At 44.1% G+C, this 22,027-nt stretch overlaps 1 protein-coding gene across 4 annotated transcripts in view; it reads right to left on the bottom strand.

Moving 5' to 3' along the window:
* Positions 1 to 22,027, bottom strand: part of TPD52 (tumor protein D52) — a 216,974-nt gene that overhangs the window by 163,887 nt on the left and 31,060 nt on the right. Inside the window, exons 1-4 of one of the 4 annotated variants that reach the window (XM_045005932.1) lie at positions 19,747 to 19,777; positions 6,183 to 6,298; positions 3,264 to 3,412; positions 2,213 to 2,314 (exon numbers count right to left, since the gene is read on the bottom strand). In XM_045005932.1, the coding sequence (XP_044861867.1) occupies positions 2,213 to 2,314; positions 3,264 to 3,412; positions 6,183 to 6,298; positions 19,747 to 19,762 (383 nt within the window). In that variant the 5' untranslated portion in view covers positions 19,763 to 19,777. Of the gene's footprint in view, positions 1 to 2,212; positions 2,315 to 3,263; positions 3,413 to 6,182; positions 6,299 to 14,189; positions 14,374 to 19,746; positions 19,778 to 22,027 lie in introns of those variants that run through there. The other 3 variants (XM_045005933.1, XM_045005930.1, XM_045005931.1) reach the window with 3 other exon arrangements.

Here is a 22,027-nt window from a genome sequence, read left to right as displayed (position 1 = left end):
CCCCCCCGCCTTTTTTTCTTTAATTAAAAGGGTGAAAGGAATACCTCTGAGATTAGCATACAAGCTACTCTCACAGACAACAGATTCAAAACACAGAGGATGTCCCTCTGGGCAAAAACCTTAGTTACACAAAGACACCCAATTTGATCCTCCCACTATGCAAAAAATGAAGTCACAAAAGAAAACAAACAATCTAATACATTCCTTTTCTAAACACTTACTACTTTTAAGAAATGTTAAATGGCTGATTCCTGGATCCTTCACTCCGGCACAAATTTTTCTGAACAAACAACTGATTTCCTTCCTCCCTCTTTGAAAACATCTTGTCCCCCCCCCACATTGGTTCCTCTGGTCAGGTATCAGCTAGGCTATGTGAACGTTTTAACCCTAAAAGAGGAATTAACCCATAACTGTCTGTTTATGACAACCCCTTATACACTACAGTTAGTCAGACCAAGATGATCCACCAAAGCCGGTATACTAACATTAAATTTAGTAGCTTGCCTTTTCAGTTGCTTATAAATCTGAGTCTTACTTGCAAGTTAAATATTAAGTTTGCTTAGGATTCCAAAAATAGTACATATAAAGGGTGAGAAATAGTAGTTAAGTAGATTACAGACATCAGTATGCATTAATTACTTGGAAATGTCACAATACTTGAGGCTAAATACACCAGTGTAATTATTGAACAGCTACTGTGATGAGAGACACTGAAAGGAAAACTGCTACTCTATCAATGCACTGCTGAACAAACATATGGTACAAACAGGGGACCAGAACTTTTAATCAGACATTAGAGGAAGGAATTCTGCATGCCATTGACCTCAAAGCCTTTTCACGTCTCCTTACAACATGCTTCCACAACTGTTCCCCCACCTCCCACTTCTCAACAGCTTCCTTTCTTTTACTTTTAAAAAGAGTAATACAGTAAAACTATAAATCTGGATTTCTTGTTCATTTAGGAACTGCCCAAAATGACAAAATCCAACCCCTGACATTAAAGATTAGGTTATTTTTATTCTGTGTAGTTACTATAAGGGACATAAGTGTTGCCTAGATAAGCCAATTTTAAAAATTGATGTGGAAAAGACTAACCAATCATGTGCTGAAGTTGTATTAACAATTCTAAATCCCACCTTACCTAAAGGAATGTGAAAATGCCTGCAATCTGCAGGACGCCAGAGTAAGCATTAAAAAAGAAAGGAAGTTCTGATAAATCTGTAGTAAAATTAATCTCATGTAGCTACTTCTCAAGCACTCATTTTATAGAAGCAAAAGAGGTAAATGGCAGCACATGAAATGCAGGGCTGACTTTATTACACTGTTTTCCAATGCAGTTCAATTCTTAAAATGATTACATTTCTATGGGCCAATTAACAGGCAAATAATTTAGTCCACTAATGCAAGACAAGCTACAGCAAGACAGAGGCAAGATAAACAGGAATTTCGCAAATTCCTGTAGTTAAAGCAGTGCAATTGTATGGATTGTACAAGCCTGCAGATGTTAATGGAGTCAGGGGAAAAAAAAAAATCTTTCATGCTGGCCAAAACAGAGGAGAATTTTAAATTGTCTTTGGTATTAGTGTGCATGAAAGATACAATATAATGGATGTGCAGTTTTGGCACAAGACAGCAACAGATTTTCAGTTTGGCAGTTACCAGCTTTTAACTTGGCACATTGGCAATAGTTCATAAAAAGGTAATAAAATCAGGCTCTTGGAATGAAGTTACAAATAGCTTACAAAACATGAAACATAACTTAAGGAAAGCAAACAAAACACCAAAAGCTATCCATACAAAATGGATTTTGAAGCAAAAGTTTTAGACAGTCATGAGAGAACGTAATGTGCTTCCATAGGCTGAGATAGCCAAAAAACCCAGGAACAATGACACCATAGGAGTACCGATGAAAATACTTACTGTATAAAATCCTTCTAAAGAGAATCAAGTGACATTAGAAGTAAAATTTTAATAGTAAACTATTTTGCGTACATAAACCTCTTATATGAATAGAATTCAATATAATGATTTTAGGAGTGCATTCCACAAGCAGCCACTCTCTCACCCAGGTCAAGTCAGCAGCAGATGCTCTGCAAGTTCTTGGTATACTAGTCTGTGCCTTTACTCGCTGATCAGAAGTACAAGTGAAATTAATAATTCACCCTCCCCACCACCACACGCTGAACTTCAGTAAAAGACTTATGAAACATACTTCACATCTTCCAGCTTCTTTGTGATGACTGAGCCAACTGATGAAAAAGCAGCAGAAGCCTTCTGCCCAGCCTGAGAGAGAGTTTCTGATGTCTTCTTATATCTATATTCAAACAGCCAGAGGTAAATAGGATTCCATTAGTAAGTCGACAGACAGTTGCAAGTTGTGCAACATTTTGATACAAAAATCTAAAAAACCCACATGAACATTAAATCTTTGAATCAAGATGGATATCCAAAATATGCCCCAATCACAAGACTGAAATTCTACAGCCAATTCTGCAGGTGGTCAGAGATAACAATGGTCCCTTTAGCCTTAACACTTAAGTCACTATCATCAACTCAAGTTTCAGTGCAGGCTCACCTAGAAATCAATTTGCTTTTTCTACATGAAGCCAAGCCACACACACAATGGCCACTGGAGAAGTGATTTAAGCTGCAGGCTGAAACCAAGATTGCTAAATTTTGTGCAGTTCTAGTGAAAAACTGCTTGAAGAAGTGATTAAGAGTAAAGGCTTTGTGCTGAATCTCAATGTTATGAAACCTTTCCATATAAACTTTTTTCTTCATACCTACAGTTACTGCAGATCTTTTAGATATCCACCAGTTGAGTGATGTTAAAAATGACAAGCTTTGGAATTTTGTTTGCATAAAATCCCAGGTTCAAGTGCCCATTGTAGTATTGTGCATTTCTTTTCCTACATCAGGGAAAGATTTATAATAGTTTGCCAATTAAAGGGGGAAGGGTATTGATTTGATTTGGTGGTGCTATGTGCAACACATAATTGCTTTTTTGTTTATGCAAAATAGGAATCATGGCACTATAAAGACGGGGTTGTTAGAAGCCTCTTTGGGACGGGACTTGCTAGATTTTAACAAAGCGTAGTTTTACCTTAAACTTGATACCTTCAAGAAGACTGCTACTGTTTCTTCAGACATTTGTAAGTAAAGAAAGTTTGACTAGTAAACATTACAAAGTTTAACAGCACAGGAACAGTTTTCACTTAACCAACAAAGATTCATGATACACTGAATCAGTGACAGGGACATACGCTGAAGTAGAAGTCACATCTTGCCAGCCTTTGGTAATGTTCTGCCTCAGTTCCTGCAGTGAATTGATTCCTAGTTTTCTCTTGATCTCTGCTAGATGCTTCTCCTTGGCAGCTAGCACCTGTGAGAGCGTCTGGATTTCCTCTTCTACCTAGGGCAGTATACAGTTCAAGGAGGAAGATCAGTTAGCAAGTGATGTAACCAGTTAATAACTTTCTAAATGAAGTATTGCTAACTGAAGAACATTTAGCACAGAGGTCCCCAATGCGGTGCCCGCGAGCACCATGGCGCCTGCCGGGGGATCTATGTGTGCCTGCCTACTGGCCGCTGGACAAGCGGCCACCGAAATGCCGCCGAGAAGCAGCAATGTCAAGAAGCACCACCACCAAAGTGCATTTTGGCGGCTGCTTGTCCGGCGACCATGCTTCTCAGCGGCTAGTTGTCCGGCGCCCGCCACACGAAAAGGTTGGGGACCACTGATTTAGCATGATGAAGTAATTTACAATGGATGCCATGTTTTAACACTTCCTCTTGTGTTTTAGAAAGGAATCGATGCAAAAGGGTCTTTTTATAAAAAAAGGACTGCAGACATTAGGAGGAGACCAGTGCAAAAAAAGGTTTTCATCTCCTCCAGTTATTTCAGTGTTTTTGGAAGACTGGATGATTTAGGAGATTAATAGGCTATAGGGCCTCATTTATCTACTCATCCAGATTAATAGTGTATAATTGTCTACAAGACAGTTCGGAGATCTAGGATTGTCTTGTTAAGGGACCTACCATACACTTTTATGCCTCAGTCCTGACATGGTTACAGGGACTAGTGAAGCCTGCACTGTACCTGTTCTGTGCATAAGATTTGTGCTCTTGTAAAAATGAAGGGTATCTGCCCTGGAGACTAAAGGTTCTTAAGAATAGACTGAGATTATTACACTTCTTAAAAGCCAAATGCCAAGGTTTGAGCCTCCAACATGAAGCACCCTATGGAGACCCTATCTTCAGATGAGAGGTGCTCAACCAATCTGCCTATATATGAACACTACCGAACAGGCCAGCAGAGGCTAGAGAAATGACTAGCTAGGGAATGCCAGCTTTATTCATCAACTCTAGAATATGTGAAACGAGCATTTAGGCAGAGATGTTCAAACTTAAGGGTCTGAAGTTAAACTATATGGAGGCTCTAGCAGTCTTTACTCCTGAGGACATTCTGCACTTAAAAATTCTGCATGCAATATTTTAGAATTCTGCAAGTTTTACTTGTCAATAAATAAATGTGGAGGCTCCAGCATAGCAGTGGGGAGCACAGGCCACTGGCTGCACAAAAGGTGGGAGATCACCCTGCAGCCTCCCCAACCCCAGAACACGAACTCAGTGGTGAGGCTGCACTCGACCCTGATACCACACAAGGCCTACCCCAGAAACACCCTGGGGCCCTCTCCCTGTGCACCAGATTGGGGCACGCAGGCTCAACCAGGCAGGATCTGAGGGGCAGTGTGGGGTTAGAGGATTCTGTGTGGGACAGTCTGGGTGCAGGCAGCTCAGTAGAAGGTCTAGGTATGGGGGGTCTGGATGCACAGGCTCATGGGGCAGGGGGGTACCAGGTGCAATGTGACTCTGAAGGGGCTTCCAAGTGAAGGTGGTTGGGGCTCAGTGGAGGGATCTCAGCAGGGGACTGGGGCTGGGGGGAGTGGGGCTTGGTGGGATGGGGTCTGGGTGCTAGTGGGGGGGAGTCAGTGCCATGGGTGTCTGAAGGCAGGGGGTCTGGGTGCGGAGGGCTCCAGTTGTGGGGTTGAGGTTCAGTGGAGTGGGGTTCAGGTATAGCTGGCTAGGGGGATTCTGGGTGTATGGGGTGAGGCTTGGCAGGGGTATCTGGGTATGGGAGGTCAGGATGTACAGGGGTTGTGAGGATGGGGGAGCAGCTCCCTATACGACACCTCCTCCCCACAGCTGAGAAGCAGGGGAGGATGCTGAGCTTCCTACAGCCACGGGAGGTTTTGGGGGTGGGTCTGACAACCCCAGCCACTCCTTGCAAGGGAAGAGGAAATCCCGTCCTCTTCTGCCTCCAGCCCAGCCAGGACTAGCAGCTCATCCCAGCTCAAGGTAGGAGCCACTGGCTAGGGTGTCCCCAGCCCCACAGTGATTTCTCTGAGCTGCTCTGGGTGCCTGAAATGTCGTACCTGTGTTAATAGGGAGTGGTGTATGACTGCTCTTGCAGCTTCCCCATCAGAAAGTCATTTTTCTGCAGGGAAGCAAAGAAATCAGTGGGGGAAATGAATTCTGTGCACATGCACTGGCGCAGAATTCCCCCAGGAGTAAAGTATTATTTGAGTGGCCTGATTTTTCAGGTTTCACTGAAACTAGAGGGTGCTCAACAGCTTTAGGAGTAAAGTCTTTAGGAGCCTAGTTCATTTTGGCTCATTGATAAGGTCTTTGTTTAAAAACAATGTTTACTGCTGGTATGAATTAAGGACAAGATTAATTTCCTTGTTAACCATTAGCAATAAGTGTGCACATCAATAAACACTACAAAAAAAACCCCAAAACATTAGCAGAGTGGGTGTTTTACTATTGGATTCTGAAGTTGAAGTGTGAAGGGAAATGGACAAGGTGTTCAAGCCTGGGCACCTAAAGAGACACTTAACACTGTATTTAGGCATCTACTGAAAATGACTAGTTATGTAATGCTGTGCACTGATAGCTTTAGCTGACTTTAGTGAGATTTGTGAGTACTAGCTTTGAATTAAAATCAAGGTAGATTGAATGCCTAAAGTTGGGGACCCCAAATTGACCATTTTGGTCAGTGCTTCCCAGACTTCTATTCTGACAGCCAGTTCAGAGAAGGATCTTATTCAAATTTTCAACTTACTGGTTTCTGAAAGATTTCATTCAGAGTGAGAGCCACTTGCATAAAGATTGTTCTTTACCTTAGCAAGTTCTTTTCTTAGTTCCTCCTGTTCTTCTTCAGAAAGATTTTCTGCCATATTAACAGTAGCTGCAGCATCCTCTCCTACCTCAGGTACTGTGTCTGAGCTCAGCAAACCTGGGAGAGAAAGATTAATAGAGTACTCTATTCACTAAGAAAAGATGGTAGATGTATTGTGATCGCCATGGAGACCACAAGATTTGCTCTTGTGGCAAACACTACAATGCCAGAGTTTGCGTACTAACAAGTCCTGAAATCCTTAAGGCAATTGTTTTGGCACTTATATAAGGGCCTCCTAGTTTGACATCAGCATTGAAGTCAGCATCCTTAGTTTGGAAGGCTGTTTCTTTACACATGTAGGATGGATAGAAAAGAAAGAAAGCAGAAATCCTTGAATCTCCATTGCCAGACCCCTGCTGTAGCCTGGGGGGGGGGGGGGGGGAGTACTGCCTGTCATCCTTTAGCCTACCAGTCAAGTTCTCAAAGAAGATACAGGTAGCACCTAGCACTAAGGTGGGATCAGAGAACAGCCATAGTCTCTAACTGGGGCTTGGGAAAGAAGACCTTGTTAAATAGACACCAGGCCTACAGCTTTAATACATCTCTGCAGACAAATGAGGAATTTTATACTCAGGCCATGGCTACACTTGCAGATGTAGAGCGCTTTGGGTTAAACCAGCCTTCGGAGAGTGCACCAGGGAAAGCGCTCCAGTCTGTCCACACTGACAGCTGTCAGCGCACTGGCGTGGCCACATTCACGGCACTTGAAGCGGTGCATTATAGGCAGCTATCCCACAGAGCACCTCTTCCCATTCTGGCACTGTGGCTTGTAGGAAGGGGGTGTGGGGCATTCTGGATCCTGTCCCAACACCCCGTGATGCATCGCTTTGCATCCCAGCAATCCGTGTTTCTGTCCACATTTGGTGCCATCGTTCAACAGTTTCTGTGCAGAGCATGCTTTGTCTTCCCTTTCGGTCTGTGGGAATGGAGCCTGAACGGCTGCAGAACATGCTGACAAGTCTTGCCAGCACATCTCGTTTGGCAGTCGAGTTACTGCTTAAGATCCAAAGTGACAGTGAGGAGTCTGACAATAATATTGAGTCACGTAACACATACAACACAGAAATGCTTGTCACATTCACGGACATACTCACCACTATGGACCACCACTTTTGGGCTCGGGAAACAAGCACTGAGTGGTGGGATCACATTGTCCTGCAAGTCTGGGATGACAAGAAGTGGCTGCAGAACTTTTGGATGAGAAAAGCCACTTTCGTGGGACTGTGTGCTGAGCTTGCCCCCACCCTGCAGCACAGGGACACGAGATTGAGAGCTGCCCTGCCAGTGGAGAAGCGGGTGGCTATTGCAATCTGGAAGCTGGCAACTTCAGACAGCTACCAAATCGGTCACTAACCAGTTTGGAATGGGAAAGTCAACGGTTGGAATTGTGTTGATGCAAGTTTGCAGGACCATTAATCGCATCCTGTTCAGAAGAACCATGACTCTGGGTAACATGCATGACATTGTGACTGGCTTTGAACAAATGGGTTTCCCTAACTGCAGAGAGGTGACAGATGGGACTCATTCCTATTCTGGCACCAGCCTACCTAGCCTCTGAATACATTAACTGAAAGGGGTATTTCTCCATGGTTCTCCAGGCACTTGTGGATCACTGCGGGTGTTTGACTGACATTAATGCAGGCTGGCCTGGAAGGGTGCATGACGCACACATCTTTCAGAACTCTGGCCTGTTCAAGAAGCTGCAAGCCAGGACCTTTTCCCCCCAGACCAGAGGATCACCGTAGAGAAAGTTGAAATGCCCATTGTGATCCTTGGAGATGCCACTTACCCTTTAGTGCCGTGGCTCATGAAACCCTACACAGAGAGCCTGGACAGCAGCCAGGAACGGTTCAACTACAGGCTGAGCCGGTGTCGAACGACTGTGGAGTGTGCTTTTGGCCATTTGAAGGGTTGCTGGTGCTCTCTTTATGGGAAGCTGGACTTGGCCAAAGACAGCATCCCCACAGTTATATCCATAATATTTGCAAAGGGAAGGGTGAAAGCTTCACTCAGGCATGGGCCTCAGAGGGTCAACACCTGGAGGCTGAATTTGCACAGCCAGAGAGCAGGGCTATTAGAGGGGCCCAGCACGGGGCTGCAAGGATTAGGGATGCCTTGAGGGAGCAATTTGAGGCTGAAAGCCACCGGTAATGTCTGGTGCTCTGTACGGGAGTTAAGTGCAGTGGCTGTGTTTGGTACACTGACTTGCAGTGCTTGTTGCTTTCCTGGGCATTTTGCTTTATGCACTAATAAAATGTTTTCAGAGTAAAAAACTCCATTTATTGAAAAGAAAATTCATTAAAAAAAGTAACACAAATACCAAAAAGGCAAAGGGGTGGGGACCAGTTCACTCATAGGCTTGAGTATGTCCGGATTTCATACTCTTGAATCATGTCTGGACTGCTATGCACTCAGTGCTACATTTCAGGATAGCTATAAGGCATGTTGAGGGGGGTTGAGTACAGTGGATAAGGGTCGTAGTTTTTGTGGGTGGGTGATGAAGCTACGGGTGTAGGAGGCAGCTGGGGCGGTAAGAACCCGGATGTTGGGGAAAGTGGGTTGGAGGGGACATGGGGGCACAAGGGGAAGAGTTTTGGGACAAGGACTGCCAGGGGGGGCGAGCACAGTAGTGCTCCACCTGCATGGCAATGAGCGCCTGGATAGAGTCCGCTTGGCGCTCCATTATGCTAATCAGCCCTTCCATGCTTTGCCGCCGGTGCATCGTGTTTTCCTGGCGGAAAACTCCTTTCGCTTTCCTTCCACTTCTGTGCCTTTTGATTCTTGTTTGGAGACTGCTGCATGACTTCACGCAGCATGTCTTCTTTGCTTTTACGCAGCCTCTTCTGGAGTCTTCTCAGTCTGTCGGCCAGTGATAAGAATGACGGCTGAGATCTGAAGGTTGCACCTAGACAGGCAAAATGCAACACTTAACAGAGGCAGCATTGTACACACCAGACAGAGCAATGATTCCCCTGCACTTAAGCGGGGGGGGGGGGGGGGGGGGGGGGGGACCCACCAAAAAAAAAAAAAACCACATACACACACACTTTGCCTGTCCCAAAGCAAGTGACATAACCCACAGGAGCTCCAAAAATGGTGAGTAATGGTGAGGGTCCATGGGGACTAGAAAAAGGTTCAGAAAAGAGCAACTAAAATGATTAGGGGTTTAGAGAGGGTCCCATATGAGGAAAGATTAAAGAGGCTAGGACTCTTCAGCTTGGAAAAGAGAAGACTAAGGGGGGACATGATAGAGGTATATAAAATCATGAGTGATGTTGAGAAAGTGGATAAGGAAAAGTTATTTACTTATTCCCATAATACAAGAACTAGGGATCACCAAATGAAATTAATAGGCAGCAGGTTTAAAACAAATAAAAGGAAGTTCTTCACGCAGCGCACAGTCAACTTGTGGAACTCCTTACCTGAGGAGGTTGTGAAGGCTAGGACTATAACAGTGTTTAAAAGGGGACTGGATAAATTCATGGTGGCTAAGTCCATAAATGGCTATTAGCCAGGATGGGTAAGAATGGTGTCCCTAGCCTCTGTTCGTCAGAGGATGGAGATGGATGGCAGGAGAGAGATCACTTGATCATTGCCTGTTAGGTTCACTCCCTCAGGGGCACCTGGCATTGGCCACTGTCGGTGGTCAGATACTGGGCTAGATGGACCTTTGGTCTGACCCGGTACGGCCTCTCTTATATTCTTATGACTGATTGTTCCATGGCTGTACTGTCCTCAGGTTTCTGTGCCTTGGGGAGAGTCAACAGCTGCAGGGGGCACCTACCCTGAACACTGTCCCAACATTCTCCACAGAAAGAAAGAAAGAAAGAAAGCCGCTTACCAAGAACCTCCTCTGTAGTTTGTCCTTCCCCAAGCACCGGATGCCATGACTGGCTGCCTTCCTCCTGGCTCGAGAAGAGCTCCTGGCTGCATGCATCTAGGGATTCTGATGCGTCTCCCCCAGCCTCAGCACCATTGCTCGCACTTTCCTCCTCCCCCCGCCCCCATGCTGGGCTCAGAAGCATCTATGGTGGTCATTGCCGTGGAGGTGGGATCATCCCCAAGTATTGCGTCCAGCTCTTTGTAGAATTTGCAGGTCGTGGGGGCAGCACCCAAGCGGCCGTTTGCCTTGCATGCTTTGCAGTACACATTCTGCAGCTCCTTCAATTTAACCCGACACTGCACTGCATCCTGGTCACGGCCCCTGTCCATCATGGCCCTTGAAATGTGCCCAAAGGTATCATAATTCCTATGGCTGGAGCAAAGCTGGGACTGCACAGCTTCCTCCCCCCAAACACTGATGAGGTCCAGCATCTCACCATTGCTCCGTACTGGGGATCGCCTGGTGCATGGAGGCATGGCCACCTGGAAAGATGCACTGAGAGCACTCCACGCCTGGCTGAGCAAACAGGAAGGGGATTTTCAAAATTCCCAGAGAATTGAAAGGGCTGGTCTGATGCTTGGTCACCTGAGGACAGGGCAGCAGAGTTCAGAAGTGATGACCAGAGTGGCTAGAACAGGTATTGTGGGACACTTCCAGAGGCCAGCGTGCGTTAGGTGTCCACACTGGCGCCGCAGTGCTCCAGCGAGAGCGCAACAAACGTTATTCCTTTCATAGAGGTGGAGTACCAGGAGCTCTCTAGCCACAGAGTCACAGCACTCTACGTGCCTTGCCAGTGTGGACGGGGAGAGAGGTAGAGCGCTCTTGAAGGCTTTATTGCGCTATAACGCACAAGTGTAGCCAAGGCCTTAGTTTTGAATAGCCAACATAGCATAGAGAAGGAAGGGTCAAGATCTCTACTTCTCTGCTGGAGCCAGGATGAGAACCATCTGTTTCTCTAGCCTCTTCTCTTCCCACCCTCTGGTGACTGCTTGTGTTACTGCACCTGACCAGACATAGGTTCTCCGCAGCAGCTGATACTGCCCTCCCAGCCAGCGGGTCTGCGATTAACACACATTAAAAAAAATTAATGCACTAATTGTGCTGTGTGTTAATGGTGATTGACAGCCCTAATTACAAGATGACTGGAACAGTCATCTGAATTATCTATCCATAAACAGTTTGTGAATTCAGTGCTAATGAAACATGCCAGATTGTCAGCAACATCTATATATTTGAGGAATAGGGTCAACATAAACAGTACAATCTTCTTCACATCACAGCATGCCTCAATTTTGAGCTCAAGACCACCCAGATCAAGACTGTAGATAGACTTCCATATGCATTTAGTCTTCAACCTCTGCACCACTCACCAGCAAAGGTGGATTTTGTGGTGCCACATTTTCAGGAGACTGGAAATCACTGCTATTCAGAATCCTCCTCCCCTACAGCTAGCGCAAATTAAGTTACTCCTGAAGCCAAGGTTTTAACCAGCCTTCATAGTAGATCTGAACTTCTCAAAAAAAAAAAAAAAAGCTTAAAAAAACCTCATCCTCCCAGTAGCACATGGAAAGCTCTCCATTGGATGTGGGTAGACAATATTGACACATTGCTAGCAAGTGACTGACCAACTCAATTTCACCTCAAGACATAAGTAACAGTTGTTACCACCCAAGACCTTTAAAGGTAGTAAGAAGTCCGAGCTCTCTAATCCCCTTATTTTGCAGAAGAAAATATCTTTCCCTGTTTTAAGAGTTCTCCTCCAATGTACATTTGGGATACTGTCAGTTCTTTAGGCGCTAAAGTCTGGACTGAACAGATTAAGAGGCTAGATTATTTAGCAAGCATTGTAGAATGAAGACAGAGGATAAACAGTAAGGTGGCATTTTTTCAGAATTTTAACTAATTTGATAACTAAAATACCCCACACAACTTGTAGCTATCTTTACAAAACTAAGGGATGGCCAAAATTAATACAGTGAAACCCTGCTATAACGCGACGTTTGGGGTCCAAAAACTTCCATTGTGCTAAATGCGGGGTCGCGGTATAGCAGGGTTTCAAACCAGTCAGTTTGTCAGTGGTCCCCAAAGCGGTGCATTGATGTGCACCGCCTAGTGCCCAGCAGGGGAGAGGAGCCGCGGCCCCGCGCCTGCCAGGGACAGAACTCCGGGGCTGTGGGCGCCGGCGCTCTGTCCCCAGCAGTCACGGGGCCGCAGCTTCTTTTGAAGCTGGAGAGAAGCTGCGGCCCCGCACCTGCCAGGGACAAAGCACCGGCTCCCGCAGCCCCGGAGTTCTGTCCCCAGCAGGTCCGGGGCTGCAGCTTCTCTCCCCTGCAGTGGTGTTGGGGACCACTGTTACTGTACAGTACTGTGAAAACATTATTTAAGTTGTATCTGCCTTAAAGGGAAGCCAACCTATGAAGTATCATGATAGGCATAATAGTTTAAAGCCCAGGAACAGAACGGGGGGGGGGGGGACTATTCCCATGTACATTAATGATTTTTCTTAATCTATCTGGCCTGCTAGTGATCTTAAGTTTACTCACATAACTGCTTACAGGCTAATTGGAAGGGATTTTTGCTTTGTGATTCACAGAGGAGAGGCATGAAGTACCTAATTTACAGGTCTGTCATGTCAGTTTCCCCGATTTTGCTAGAGAACACTTGGTCATGTTGAGTTCCTTGAGTACCTTGAGTTCCCACATTAATTTAAGGTGAAGATGTTGGATAGAGTTGTCATTGTTCCACAGGAGTCATTGGTTTTCATTTTAACTTCAATCTGGGAAGAAGTTCTCTAGCTCAACTTTCATTTGTAAGTTATTTCACTAAATTCTCTAGTCAGTCTGATGAGAAAATACCTGTCTTTTCTCCATACTAATACCTTAGGCCTCCTATCTACAGAGGACCAAGAGCCCAGTCTTTTCTATCATGTTTCTGACTAAGTGGTTATTCACCCACAAAAGCTCATGCTCCAATACATCTGTTAGTCTATAAGATGCCACAGGACTCTGTCGCTTTATCTATCCCTATAGTTTAACTTTAAAAAACATGCTTAACAGTTCTGTCCTCATGGGGGGAGGGGAAGGGGGGGGGAGATAAGAGGGAGAGGTACCATATTCTTTTGCATTTATTATTTACCATTTATTAGTTTACAAGCATCTTCTTGTTCATACTGCATTCAGATCTGACCAGAACGAGAGCAAATGTGTTCACTAGCATAAGGAGCGGTGGGTGAGGCAGGAATAGAAGCAAGCAAATGAGCATAGGAGGGTGCCAGAGGTTCCCAGTTCTCCAGCTGGAGACTCTTTTCACAAGTGTTCAAGACAAATTCAAAGTGCCAGTTCATATGCAATTATAAATGTTCAATTTTAGACCAAGGGCACCAAGAAGGCTTATTTGGTACATGTGGCACTAAAAGCAGTATTCATCCCAATCAGACTCTGCTGTTTGTGTGCACAAGAAAGTTAGTTTGCACCGGGGAGGGGGGGGGGGAGGGGAGGAAAAGCTATGTGGGAATTGTAGTTTAAAGACTATGGGCCTTTGTTAGATTGGGAAATACTTTGATACAGAACCAACAAGAGTTAATGTCCAATTTCCACCTATTTGGGGCACTGGCTATTTTAAGCTCAAGATTTTTTTTGATGCAAGATTCACATGCAACTAAACAATTGTTAAGCTATGTTAAGTATCCCCATCCTGCAAAAATTTGCTTTCTTAGTCAGCTTTCAGATCACTCCTTTTTGCTCAGTCTACTTCAGACTCCAGACAGCTTGTTTACAGCATGAAATCAATTTTAGTCATACTATTATGGAATGATCTGCAGTACATATGCTTCAGACAGTAAGCCTCCCAAGTTGGGAGCAGTGGACCAAATTGTCCTCATTTATATCTGCAACCCTTTCTGGCAATGATGTTGCCAGAATAGGAATTGGGCCCCCACAACACCAGCCCCTAGATTTCCCAGAATTTGCTTGCTCTCGCTGCAGATGTAATAATTTCTACATAGATTAAAGTAAACTAGTACACTCACGGCTCTCCCTCACAAAAAATATTAAGGAAAAAAGTTACCAGAATTCTTCTGTACAGGTGATCCAGGTGGAGAAATGTTTACACTAGGTGACAGGTAGAGATAGTTTTTGTTAACTCCACTATTGAAATCAAAAGGAGATTTATAATCCTCATTTAGATCTGTATCCCTCCAATCCATCCCAGAAAGTTCAGAATGCATGTTCACTCCTTAATATAGATCAACATCCACTGAAGCATTCATCCTGATTGTCAGCATTGTGCAGCCTCATTCACTTAGTAATCCCAACCACAGGATTTAGATGTAATTTCCCACACTGCGCTTCATTTCCTTTGGATGACTTTAGACATTCATACGACTCAAGTGCAGTACACATTTATTAAGTTACTTCTGAGCCATGTCGTAGTTGTGGCATAGCACAAGGTTAAATTCCTGTAAATCTATAACCTGGGCTGGGTTTTACGGACCATTCCCTTGGTAAACAAACACTTGCAGCACACTATGCACAGGCTTCTGGGACGTCTTAGTCTTCTGCAGAACTGCAGCCAGAATTTTCAATCATTTAAATAAAAAAAAGTCAGCTGACTGCAGCTGTACCAGGATATCCTTAATCTTCTAGGACACAAAAGGATTACTAGCCATAATCTATTCTAAAAGTCCTACACAGATGGCATATAATCTCAGAAACAAGAAATTGTGTATGGCTTCCTGTTGTCTGTGCAACAACTGTCTGTAATTTGTGTGGTTAGCAAAAATTTAAAAAAAGTCAGAATCTGTTTGTTTATCTAGCAAGATTACAATGCAGCACCCATCTCAGCAGTCTAATATACTCAAAGTAGTGTTTGTCACCTGAGAAGAGAGTTACCAATATATTCAAGATACTTTCAGATGAGACCTATTGCTGGGGTCAGCAATGGACAAACTGATTAACAGACAGTACAAAAAGTTTATAAGTTTCACAAGCTAAAGAGGAAATGTAGTTCATCTACCTTTGTAACCTGTGCACCTGGTGCTTTGGCTAAAGCCTATTTAGTACTAGTCAGTATATTCCAAAAAAGTTAGTGGAAGTTTTCTGGATTAAATTCATATTGAGGCAACGCAACTTTAGTGAAATATATTGCTATACTACCCTCAGTTACTTCACTACATGCTTTCAAGAGGAGGCAGGTTGTTGGAAACAGCTACACAATTTTATGCAGGAGAGAGATTAGGAATTTTAAACATTTATGCTTATCAGAGGCAAAATTGGCATGAGTACAGATGTTCAATGGAACTTAGAAAATTAGAGCAAGTTAATATTGTGTATCGTTGTGGGCTAGGAATTGTATTCAACTCCATTGTGAGTGGGGCAGGAGGGGGGAAGAAGAGAAGGAAGGTTATCACAGTTCCTCCAGGAACTTAGACGACTGTCAGGGGGTGATTATAATATGAATGCAATGAACAGCTCCAGAGAAGTGCCATTCCTGGAGTGATTGCACACACACACACTGTCAGGGGTCTACCCTCACTTGAAACTGGGGGGTTTCAAGGTGAGGACCCGCATGCCACCATGTCAAAGGTCTCACCCCCACTTGGAACTGTTGGGCTCCAATGTGGGGACCTGACTTGGTTTCCCTCTAAACTAAAATCCTAGTTTAGATCTAGTAAGCTGCCACCATGTCCTGGTCTGCACCCTCACTTGAAACTGGGCGGTTTCAAAGTGAGGACCAGCATGTATTCCCCCACCCTAAAATCCTAGGGTAGGTTTCCTTGTCGCTGCCACCACCGCGGTCAATACGTGGGCCGGGACACCCCTGTTTCCCCCCTGTCTCCCTTCAAAGACACTCCCTGGGAACACAGATCATTCACAGAGGAGGAACCTTACCCCTCCCCTCTCTGCCCTCTCTCCAGCCTGCTCCGGAGAGAGAGATACCTTGATTCAAACTCCTTGAATCAAACCCAGGAGGACTGTCTCTTCCCCCCTCCCCTTCCCCTGAATTTCCACAAGAGAAGGAATTAACCAAGTCCAAAGAAAAGAAAAGAATTTATTAAGAGAACAAAAAGAAAATACAGAATCTCTATGAGCCCAAGCTGGACACTCATAGGGTATAACCTTATCAATCTCTGGAGAGAATCCTCCCTCCCCCTTTTCTCAGTAAAAGCAATATCAGCAAACAGGAATAAAGCATTTCCTTTAGCAAACACACAATTGCAAATATAAAAATCAAATCATAAGACTAATTCGCCTTTCTAATTAATACTCACTATTAATTAGTAGAAACTACTCCAGGAGAACTTGGAGACATGACTAGTCTCTTTTAGATTCAAAGAGTTCTCACCCAGACAAAGGCTTCCCTCCACAGAGATTTGAAAAAATCTTATCTCTGATTGGTCCTCTGGTCAGGTGGTCACCAGGTACTACATGTTAACCCTTTACAGGTAAAACAGACCTTAACCCTTAACTATCTGTTTATCACACACACACACGGCCCAAGAAAAACAAAAGAAAGGGCTTTTGGAATAAGAGGTTGAATTTACACAGACTGAGTCTTCTTTCAGATCCAGCAAATGGATGTGACCTTTGGTCCACAGCCCTCTCCCCGAAAATCCTTGCTGAAGGGTTGGAAGTACTTTAACCTGCCCTTCTGTCTATGGGTCCTGGGATTTTTCTGGTACATTTTACCTGTTTCTGTTCTATTTATTTCTGAAAACAATATTTTTGATGCAATGTAGTCAGAGAAAGCTGGGTGGTTACTGGTAGCTAATTTGTCTTTATCTCCGGAGAAAGCCACGTGCAGGTGCTGGCTTTTAGGCAGATGGCCTGCTCAAGTGATTAGTGAACTACAGGGGACTACAGCCTAAAACTCCCAGTCTGAAATGCGAAGAGATGTGGTTCCCTGTCTAGAGAGAAGGCATGGGGCCTGAGACTGATTGGGCATTCCTAGAACAGACCATGGAGAAGATCAAAGGAGCAGTTCCCTAGAAACTGATGTCTTTTGCCAAGTCATCCCATTTTCCCTTCTCCCTGGCTCCTTCAAGAAAAAGATCCTTGCAACTTACCTCACTCAAGTTTGGGTACTGAATCCTGATCAGTGCCCTTTGTAGAAAGGCACCATAACATAATGAGTCCAAGCTTGTTAGCTCAGTCACCTCTGCTGATAGCATCAAATGTTTTAAGGTGGTCTGCAAATTGGAAACCAGTGCAGATTGATCATGGAAGTAATAAGAGAAATAAGATCTCTGCAGGAAATTCCACTGAAGTGAGTGCTGCATAAGTTTCTGTACCTTCCAGTCTGCACCCCATGTAGAGGGCATTGTGACCTAATCTCTGCATTGGAAAAAATGGCTGAGGATCCTGCCACAGAAGTTATCTTTCAGCCAGGTAGAAAGTTTTGGCTATAGCATCTACCCAGGTATCCAGGAACAGCTAAGAATTAACATAGCTAGATTTAGTAGGTGGCAAATGCCCTTTCAAGCATGAGTCTCATTAAATAACTTTCATTTTCTTTCCTACCATCCAGCCCCTGGAATTTACAAATGTTGACCGACTTATCTTGGTTGAGCCTCAGTCAGATACTAATCGCACAAACTGGGTTAAGTGAGATGGAGACCCTGTTAGGGTCTCAAGTTTTGGAACAGCTGTCCCAACAGTTTGGTCTTTAAGATGGACAGGAACAGAGCTTGTTCACAAGCTATGATGCATTCAGATAACATTGTTTGTTTCCATCTACAATGCAAGACCAGACCACAACTGGTCTGTGCTGCTGGGGTCTACTGTACATTTTAAATGTTCTGACAATGCACATCTGTTGAGCTAGAAAAGGTGGAAGAGTGACTGAAGGATGGCCTTGAAATATTAAGATAGCTTTTGCTTATTACATTTCCCTTGATTTAGTCTAGGTGCCAAAGAAGTACATTGAGATGCATCAAGAGATGAAGGCTCCAGTACCATGACAAGTCTTCAGTAAAACACTATCAGAACAGGCACATCTGAGAAGAGGATGGTTCCTTACAGCCAACAAGGAACTGCTCGACACATGCAAGAGCACCAGAAACCAAGATTTCCTCAATGTGATCACAGCTTACCAGCCTCCATTATATAGCTATGAGGAAGACTCCCATGTGAAGCAAGAGACCCTGCTATGAAATGACCTGCCAAAGAGTCTTGCAGTATGCCTTTAAATGGCAAGATTGGTTTAGCCTGACCTCTAGCTGAAGATAGTTTCCCCACTCTGACCACATGAGCAGTGCTTATTTTGAGCCCCAGCACCTCTAGGCTTGGCAGTTCATAGCCCCGGCACCTCTGTGATTGCCAAGTCAGTTATGAAAGTAAAAAAATGGCTTGAGCTCCAGCACCTCTCATTACAAATTAAGTACTACACATCACCTCCCATTAGCTGTACCTTGCCATCTTGCCTTAGCACTATCTGCAGGAGTTGAGGTGGTCACAGCTGATTCAGATTCTAGCTATTTTAAGCCAGTCTGTAATAGCTGTTACACACATTCAAGAATGCTTATGGTCTCGAGAGCAAGTAAAAAACAGCACAGACTAAAATCCCATTCTTGTAGCGGCAATATCAGTACAGCTAGCTACATGCACTAGCAGGAAGTTTGAACTACCTCATCTTCCTGTATCCCGTGAAGACAAAAGTCAAGTTTTGTCAGCTTAGAGCTCAACCCTTTTCAGATACACCCTGCTACCTTTTCTGTTTCAGAAGTGTTGCTTGTTTAACCACTGCATTCACATGTTTTAGGACTATTTAATTGCTTCTTTACAGGCTGACAAAACCAGGAGCAAGCAGAAGCAATGAAAGGCAGGAGATGGGCACAGGTTTGAGAGATAAGGGCAGTAGTTTTCTAGACATACCTGCCCCAGAGACTCATACTGATAGGGCATGGCTTGCTATAACCAGCATTTCAACTTCTAGGAGGTGAACTGCTGTAGAAAGCATTTCTACCCTAAAAATGTGAGGGGAGTAGGAGTTCAATAGACTAAGTGCTCAGCCCTGGGTTTACACCATTAGATGCTATTTGTGCAAAGGCTGTCAAGGTGGTCAATTACTCATGACTAATACACTTTAACCAATTACAACCAAGTTTGCCTGAATGTGATGATGCTAATGCCTGACTGAGCCATTTTACAAGATTCTTATACGCTACAAGTAATTGGATTGTGATGTTAGTGTGCCAAGACTTCTCGGAGTTAGTACTCAGCATGAAGAACAAGAGCTAGTATTTCTCTACATGAATTAGATGTAGAAAGCTCTCTGCACTTGTGGAGAGAGAAAGCACTACTAACCAATGTTAAAAAACAGGACATGTGTTTGATTAGAGAGTTGGGCACAGATGTATTTGTTCCTCAGATACCACCTGCTACCTAGTTTCAATTTCACAATGTAGGGCTAATACTAATTGGCAATGATCATGTGACAAGTGTTGCCATCTTATTAACTGCTTTCTCAAATGGGAAAGGCTAAGAAAGCATAATGTTTGCCTACATTTCAACAAGGCTGTCTTATCTACACTATTGCAGGTTGCATTTATGAATGAATCAGCTGTACACTTTCCATATAGTCATAACACATACAATGGTTATTAATTCAATCCATCTCCCCCTACCTTGTACTAAGTGCATTTTTTCTAGGAAGCTTGATTAGAGAAACTGAGTCCCAGTTGTCTCTGGCCTTGATTTGAATGGTTTTCACAGCAGAAAGCACATCTTCAGTGGAGACAGCCTTAGAATCTGAAGCACACTTCAGCAATATCTATTTCTTTTCATCTTCCACACTGAAATCAGAAAGTGAAAGAGTTGGGTAGGAGCTCCATATTGCCTGAAGAGTGATTAGGATACTAGTAGTCTACTCCGTAACTAGGTAGACATTAAGTTCTATCATTAGAGCTTTGGAACAGGGTGCATTACTTGGACAGAGCCTGGTGCTGCACAGGATATGGTGATAGAAATTCCATGTCTTTCTTGAGGTCTCTTGGTGACTGAGTCCACACTTCAGAATCAGCACTAAAAAAGCAAAGTCCCCTGCCAGCTATCACTTTTGGGACAATGATCATTGTCCCAACTCGCTAGGCCAGAACCATATTCTATCTATTTGACCTGGCAGGGTAGTGCCATCATGCTAAAGGGGTTCTTACATTAGCTTAAGACTGTGTCCTGAACTGGGGAGGTTATCTTACTAGGCCATTCTGAATTTAGTCAATACTTGCCCAACTAGTGCCTTTTAAACCTACACCCTTCAACCAAGTCCATGTTCCTGCACCCCTTAGATGTCTTCCCCACTTCAGTTTTATTGTGGTATACACCATCTAAACCCTAAAGCCATTTAAGCCTATCTACAGTTATGCAGTATAACTTGGATTGCTTAAACTGATAAACCCTCATAGATCAAAGGCAAAGTCAGCTAATGCAGCTTCAAGGTTCTGGATCAGTTTAAGAGAACATTGCTAGAAAACAGGGTTTTCAGAATGGGAAAAAGCAGTGCAACAGGGCAAGACACATGTAGTGCGTCCAGATTTGGTTTTTAAAATGGCCCTGTTGCACTGCTGTTCCCCACCCTTCCCATTCCAACACACGATTCTAGTGGAGGAAGCCAGCAATTCAGCTTTTGAAATCACACTGTTAGAATCATAATGGATAACTGGAGTCTGTTCATTTAAGACCAAAGGAAGTATTACCAGAAGCCACTTTCCATTGCGGTCCAAGTTCCCCCCCCGCCCTTCCTGTAGTTTAAAAAAAGAGGCTGAATACACATTACCACAAATCCCAAAGGGACATGGCCTCTTTGCAAATAGAGCGCCATCCAGGTCGCTGGCTGGCTAGGTGCTTAAGGTGGTCTGGTTGTATATTCCAATGATGAGCATGACTGCAATCTTGTGCGCCAGATGTATTGGTGACATGACATGATTGCAGGCTGCATAGCAGCATTCCTTGGCACACACGCTTTGGAATTTGTTGGTCTTCCATATCAGGAAAGCCACTGAAATCAAACCAGCGCTGATCAAAGCCAAACCAACAATTTCCTCAAATATCCTAACTTATCTTACCCTGCAACTTTATATGGAAACGCTGACAAAAAAACACGAGTCAAAAATGTCAATTTAGTTTTCTGCAGCCTGCGTCTGTGCTCATGTTTTGCTTCTGTACAACAGTTTAACCATGGTTCTACAGATCTTCAGCTTTATAGGAAGCTTGATGTCATGACATCCCAAGAGATCATTTAAGGGCCTCACCCAGCAGCAGCAGCTAGTGCTATACAAATGTCCACATTCTTCAAGCATCCTCCACTAACACTACTCAAATATACATGACAGTTGCCATCTGGACAGCTTAATGATAGAGACCAGGGACTTCATTTTAGCCTATTTAGTAATCAGATCAGTGCTCATGGCTTCTTGCCCAACCAAGTCAGCCATCAGCTACAGTGATTTCAAACTAAGACCAACAAGAGGTCATCAGCATATTTGAGATCTTACAGCAAAACAGTGCTGAGCTTAAAACCAGCAGCTGCCTTCTTAAACCTGTTAGCCAATCAACACTGATACTGAACAATTAGGGTGACAGAACTGCCTTCCCACATTTCTGTGGCAATACACACCATGATTTCCTATCTGCCACTGATTCGAATGCAGCTTTGTTCCAATATAGCTCTTCTAGCAAATGACCATCTTCCCTGTGATGAGCCACCTCATCAGCTCCCACAAAACTTGCTCGATGTATTGAATCAAAGGCCACATGTAAGTGCACCAACTTGCTTACTAAAATTCAGACATCCTCAAAAGGCAGTCTCAAGGTAGAGATCTCACTGATCGTGGAATGACCAGGTCTAATGTTGCACCAAGTATCCTGGCCTTTGCCACAAAGTGCATTGTTCATTTGAGACATTAACAG

The sequence above is a fragment of the Mauremys mutica genome, chromosome 2 (assembly GCF_020497125.1).
Source record: "Mauremys mutica isolate MM-2020 ecotype Southern chromosome 2, ASM2049712v1, whole genome shotgun sequence".
NCBI classification, from domain to species: Eukaryota; Metazoa; Chordata; order Testudines; family Geoemydidae; genus Mauremys; species Mauremys mutica.
This window is presented reverse-complemented; position numbering and strand designations above follow the sequence as displayed.